We start from the raw sequence: 6,000 nt of genomic DNA on the forward strand, positions 1-6,000 counted from the left end.
ACGTGTCGCGGACCCATTATTTACTAGATTCGTGGTGCGTTCATGGCCATAATTACAGTCGGGACTTTATATATTTGAAGTAAAATGTGTGGCGTGGAGTGTATTCTATGTTCCTAACCAATCGCCAGACTTCTTTTTTACATGTGATTTAGTCAAAAATAGACGTCTAATACTAGGTAGTGGAGTAAGTTTAACTTAAATGGGCAGTGTGTTATTTAGCGCCTCCTAGTGGTGAAAACGAAAAATGTCACCCGTTCATCCATCAATTACCTACACCGCTTCTCCTCAGTAGGGTCGCAGGAGTGCTGGAGCCCGTTAATTACATCAACATTATGGATTTAAATAATATGTTAAAGTAAAAAACTTGAACTATAATTTAAACAATCTTTTTTTTAAAAAATATTTGTAGGCTGTGAAATTTTTATTTATTCGACAACGATAAGTCACACTTCAAAGGAGCCAACATCTTTGTTGGCCATCTTGCCCCAAAATAACTTTTTTTGTTGTTTTTTTCTGGATTTTTCCTTTTTTCTACTCCTTCATTTTTATTTTCCTTTCTTTCCTTCGATTTTCATTTTGTCTTTCTGAATTCTTTCTTTATTTCCCTGGTTATGTCTCTTTTCAGTTTGCTTTCTTTTCTTTGTCTTGTTCTTCTTTCTTTCTGTCTTCATGAAAGGCTGCTTTTTTTGGCTTTTTCCTTTTTTCTTTTCCTTTGTTTTCTTTATTTTTCCCTTTGTCTTTCTGAATTCTTTCTTTATTCTTTCCGTCGTTCTTTTTTTGTTTGTTTTTTTGCTTTCCTTTCTTTGTCTCTTTATTCCTTCATCATTCCTTACTTTTTCTTTCCTTCTACCTTTTCCTTTTTTACTGTATTTTCTTCATTCTGTATTTCTTTTTTCATTTTCTAGTCTTTTTACTTTTCTTCTTTATGCCTTCCTTCCTTCCTTCCTTCTCTTTTCTTTTTTTCTTAATGAAAGGCTGGTTCATTTTATTCTGGCTTTTTTCTTTTTGTTTACTCTTTCATTTTTCTTTTCTTCCTTTTGTTTCTATTTTCTTCTTCTATTTCAGATTTTTTCTTTATTCTTTATTCCTTCATTTTGTCTGTTTTTACTCTTTTTTTCTTGCTTTACTTTCTCTGCCTATTTATTCATCGTTTTTCCCCTCTTTTCTCTCCATCTTTTCCTTTTTACATTATTTTCTTCTTTCTGTATTTATTTTTCTCCATATTTTTGATTTTGTTCTTTATGCTTTCCTTTCTCGCATTCTCAACAAAAGGCTGGTCAAAAGGAAATGTTGCTTTTTGGTCAATTTGATATTCCTTACAAATTTAGTCTTTCTTGTGATTTTTAGCACTTGTTTAGGGCTTCAACAAACAATAAAGTGACATTTAGTGGTAAAGTACTACACACTGCCCTTTTAATGGGAATCTTCCTGTTTACCTTGTCCAATGGGAATGCAGATGTCTTAAAAAAATTATATATTTTTTGTTTTTTTGTTTGTTTGTTATTTCAAGAATACCATCCTTTAAACCAGGGGTTTCAAACTCATTTTAACTCGGGGGCCACACGATAGAACCAACATTCTGTCGGGGGCCGGACTGGTATATTAAAGAGAGAAAAAAAAGAGAGATAAAGAAATAAGAGAAAGAGGGAGGGAAAAGGAAGAGGGCGGGACAAAAAAGAAAAAGAGAGAGAGGGAGAGAGTGTGAGAAACAAAAGAGATAAAAAGTCATGAGAGAGAGGGAAAAGAAAGGGAGAGGAAGAAAGAAATCCAAAGAGAAATAGAAAGACAGAAGGAAAGAAAAGAGAAAAGAAAGCGCAAAGAGAAAAAGAGAAAAGGAAAAAAGGAAGTGAAAAAGACACCGAGAGAGAAAGAGACAAAGAGCAACAAAGGAAGAGAAAAAGAGAGACACAGAGAGTGAAAGAGACAGAGACAGAGAGTGGGAACAAAGGAGTGGAAAAGAGAGAGAGAGAAAAAAACAAAATACAAGTACAGTGTCTTTGTTCGAGGCACCTGGCTTTGGCAACATTAAGTTAACATATTTCAACTTGCCGGACTTGTAGATTAGGGAGAAAGAAAAAAAAAAGAAATAAGGGAAAGTGAAGGAGAGAAAAGTAGAGAGCAAAAGAAGAAAGAGAGAGAAAGAGAAAGAACAAGAGAAGGAGAGAAGAAAGAAGGGGAGAAAGAGAGGAGCAAAAAGCAAGAGAGAGAGAGAACGAGAGAAAAGTAAAAGAAAATGAAAAAAAGGAAGAAAGAGCAAAAGAAGGTAAAAAGACACAGAGAGAAAGAGACAAAGAAAGAGAAAAAGAGAGACAGGGAGAGTGAAAGAATCAGAGTGATAGAGAGTAAGAGAAAAAGGGAGGAAGAGAAAGAGAGAGAGAAATACAAGTGAAGCAATTATGAGAGGCACCTGGCTTTGGCAACATCAAGTGGATATATTTTAACCTGCAACTCGTTTTTCTCTTGCGCTTCTCTGAGTGTTGTCTCGCGGGCCGGATTCAATCCCTCAGCGGGCCTGATGTGGCCCGCGGGCCGCCTGTTTGACACTTGTGCTTTAAACGTCCTTTTAACCAGTATTTGCTGAGTGGTATTATTAAGAGTACTCTGTAATTAGTGCTCCAAAATTATGAAGAAAGTTGGTGGCCCCTGACCAAAGTAATTGCCTACCCCGCCCCCCATTTTCTCCCCCTTTTAAGAGGCCTAGAGGGCCTAAAGGTAGACGATACAGGGATTTTTGGTATCGATCATCCAAGATAGTATCGATTGATACCAGTCCAATATTGATACGTTTTCTTTGAATTATCATGATCCTTAAATAATAGAAACCTTCCTACAATTATGATAAACACAGCACAAATCTCTCACGGTAACCAGCACCAATCACCTCCCTGCTCTGTCTCTGCACCCTGATCTGTTCCACCTGTCTGTTTTCGGTTACCTCGTTGGCTCGGTGCCTGTTTGGCTTCCCTCCTATTTAAACACAGTGCTCTCATTCACTCCTTGTCAGTCTGTCAACGAACCTCTGCACTGGCAAGACGGGTGTTTTAATTCTATCCCTCGTGTATCCAGTATCCTGCCTGTCCCGCCTGTCTCGTGCTGTCCGGTATCTTGCTCCAGTGTCCGGTATGGACCCCGTCTGTCTCGTCCTGTCCGGTATCTTGCTCCAGTATCCGGTATCGATGCTGTCTGTCTCCTCCTGCCCGATATCTTGCACGAGTCTCCAGTATCCAATATTGATCCAGCCTGTCTTGTCCTGTCCGGTATCTTGCTATGGTCTCCAGTATCCGGTATCGATACAGTCTGTCTCGTCTTGTCCGGTATCTTGCTCCAGTCTCCAGTATCCTGTATCGGTCTCGTCCTGTCCGGTATCTTGCTCCAGTATCCTGTATCGATCCCGTCTGTCCCACTCGGTATCTACCCGTGTGTTGTGTATCGATCCCATCTGTTCTGTCCGGCCTCGACATCGTCTGCCTCTGACTTCTCTGTCTCACTTCCTCCGCCTGGCAATCGCCGCATCCTTGACATTTGCGTTCACACGCGTGACTGTCCCATTCCCGTAAAATAAAGCAAGATACCGGACAGGAGAAGAAAGACAGGATTGTTACCGGAAACTGAGGGCGGGAGCAAGATACCGGACAGGACGTGTCAGGCAGGATCGATATTGGATCAACAGGAAGCCAACGTCATCGATACCAGTTACACGAGCCGATACGGGACAGATGGTGTCGATACCGAACAGAATGGGACCGACAGGAATGATAACAGATATAGGAGACTGGAGACAGATAACAGACAGGACGAGAATGACGTGAACGATACCAGACAATGGAGACCGGACCGATATCAAAACAGGACAAAACAGATGTGATCGATACCGGATACTGGAGACTGGAGCAAGATACCGGACAGGACGAGACAGGCTGGATCAATATTGGATACTGGAGACTCGTGCAAGATACCGGACAGGGGGAGACAGACAGGATCGATACCGAATACTGGAGACGGGAGCAAGATACCGGACAGGACGAGACAGACGGGATCGATACTGGAGACTGGAGCAAGATACCGGACAGGACGAGACAGGCAGGATCAATACCGGATACTGGAGAATGGGGCAAGATACCGGAGAGAATGAGACAGGCCGGATCGATACCGGAGCAGGAAACCGCATAGAGTCAAAACACACGTATTGTGGGAGCAGAGGTTCGTTGACGGACTGACAAGGGGTGAGTGAGAGCACTGAGCTTAAATAGGAGGGAAACCAATCAGTCAATGAGCCGCAGCTGGCGCCAAACAAGTGGGGCCAATTGGGCGCCATGGGCAACCGTGACGGATACAGACTCGTTTAAGTGACGTTTGCGCGAGTGACGTATGCTATTTCACGCGGGGCGGGGGACATTTTTCGGCACAGCGAAGTCATAATGCAGCAGCTTGCCAGGTAGGCAGGGTTGCCAAAAATCTGTCTGTCACTTACAAACTCGGGCATAAACTTAAGAGTGGCTGAGGGTGCTAGGTGAGAGAGAGAAGTGCCGATTTGGGGATATCAGTGAAGGAGCTCAGGACAAACATATCAATCCGATCCAAGTACTTAGCATCTATATTGATATCGTTTCTTACCTGGAGTCCGATGGCGGAACGATACTGGTGAAAGTCTGTTAGGATCACGCACACCTTCCTGTCCATATTCACGGTTCCCGGGGGCCCATCCCGGGGCCGAAAGCCAGCAGAACGGACCGGGCGAGGGAGACTTCGTGGAAGGACGCTGACTTTTGCAAGAAGGGTGTGCATGCGACCACCTTTAGGAGCAAACAGGAACCAACTTGCACGCTGTTGTTGCTACCTCACCTAATTCTCTAGCGCGCACACACATTAGTATCAGTTATGAGTACACAGTCTTACCGTAGTTTAACACCATACAAAGTTTTTTTTTTTTTTTTTTAAACAATTTTGGTGTAATCTATACTGTCGGGTGTAATAATATTTAGAGTAATCCCTTAGTGCAGGGATGTCAAGCTCATTTTAACTCAGGGGCCACACGATACAACAAACATTCTGTTGGGGGCCGGACTAGTAGATTAAAGAGAAGAGAGATAAAGAAATAAGAAAAAGAGGGAGGGAAAAGGAGAGAGGGCGAGACAAAGAAAGAAAAAGAGAGAGAGGGTGAGAGCGTGAGAAACAAAAGAGGTAAAAAGTCGTGAGAGAGGGGGAAAAGAAAGGGAAAGGAAGAAAGAAATACAAAGTGAAATAGAAAGACAGAAGGCGAGAAAAGAAAGCGCAAAGGGTCGGAAGAGAGAAAGAGAAAAGAGAGAAAAGGAAAAAAGGAAGTTAGAGCAAAAGAAGTTAAAAAGACACAGAGAGAGAAAGAGACAAAGAGCAACAAAGTATGTGTTTTCCCGTTTTTTCAATTGGAAGCAGTTGGTATTCCAAAATATTTAGGTCTTAGAGTAACTTTCACGTTTTGTTCCATTAGAGTTGGTGCATGTGGGAATGTTATACTGTTGTTCAACCCAGTATGTGTTTCCCGTGTCGTTTCTCTCGCGTTTTTTCAATTAGAAGCAGTTGGTATTCCAAAACATTTGGGTCTTAGAGTAACTTTCATGTTTTGTTCCATTATAGTTGGTACATGTGGGGATGTTATACTGTTGTTCAACCCAGTATGTGTTCCCCGTGCCTTGTTTCTCTCGCGTTTTTTCAGTTAGAAGCAGTTGGTATTCCAAAACATTTGGGTAACTTTCATGTTTTGGTCATTTAGATCTATTTAGCGTTTCAACATCAAGTAGGAAATATGTAAAGGTTTGTTACGTGTTTGCCTCGGAGTGCCGTGTTTAATCTCATTGGGTTGTTATCCATAACAATACAGGGAATTCAATTCCATTGCTTTGGAGTTGCTTTGATGCAATTAAATTCCAAGGATCCTAGAAAACTTCGATGTTTTGTTCCTGTACACTATCCAATACTGCTTCTTTTTCTATAAATAAACCCTTTGTTTAAATATTGTACTGT

At 41.5% G+C, this 6,000-nt stretch overlaps 1 protein-coding gene across 2 annotated transcripts in view; it reads right to left on the reverse strand.

Moving 5' to 3' along the window:
* LOC148347552 (myosin heavy chain, skeletal muscle) overlaps positions 1-4,756 on the reverse strand; it is a 53,772-nt gene extending 49,016 nt beyond the window's left edge. The window contains exon 1 of one of the 2 annotated variants that reach the window (XM_088322958.1): positions 4,615-4,756. In XM_088322958.1, the coding sequence (XP_088179084.1) occupies positions 4,615-4,680 (66 nt within the window). In that variant the 5' untranslated portion in view covers positions 4,681-4,756. The remainder of the gene's footprint in view (positions 1-4,614) is intronic. The other variant, XM_088322960.1, reaches the window with a different exon arrangement.
* Between the last annotated feature and the right edge of the window lie 1,244 nt (positions 4,757-6,000).

The sequence above is a fragment of the Urocampus carinirostris genome, chromosome 19 (assembly GCF_059441175.1).
Source record: "Urocampus carinirostris isolate Australia breed hairy pipefish chromosome 19, RoL_Ucar_1.0, whole genome shotgun sequence".
Classification (NCBI taxonomy): Eukaryota; Metazoa; Chordata; class Actinopteri; order Syngnathiformes; family Syngnathidae; genus Urocampus; species Urocampus carinirostris.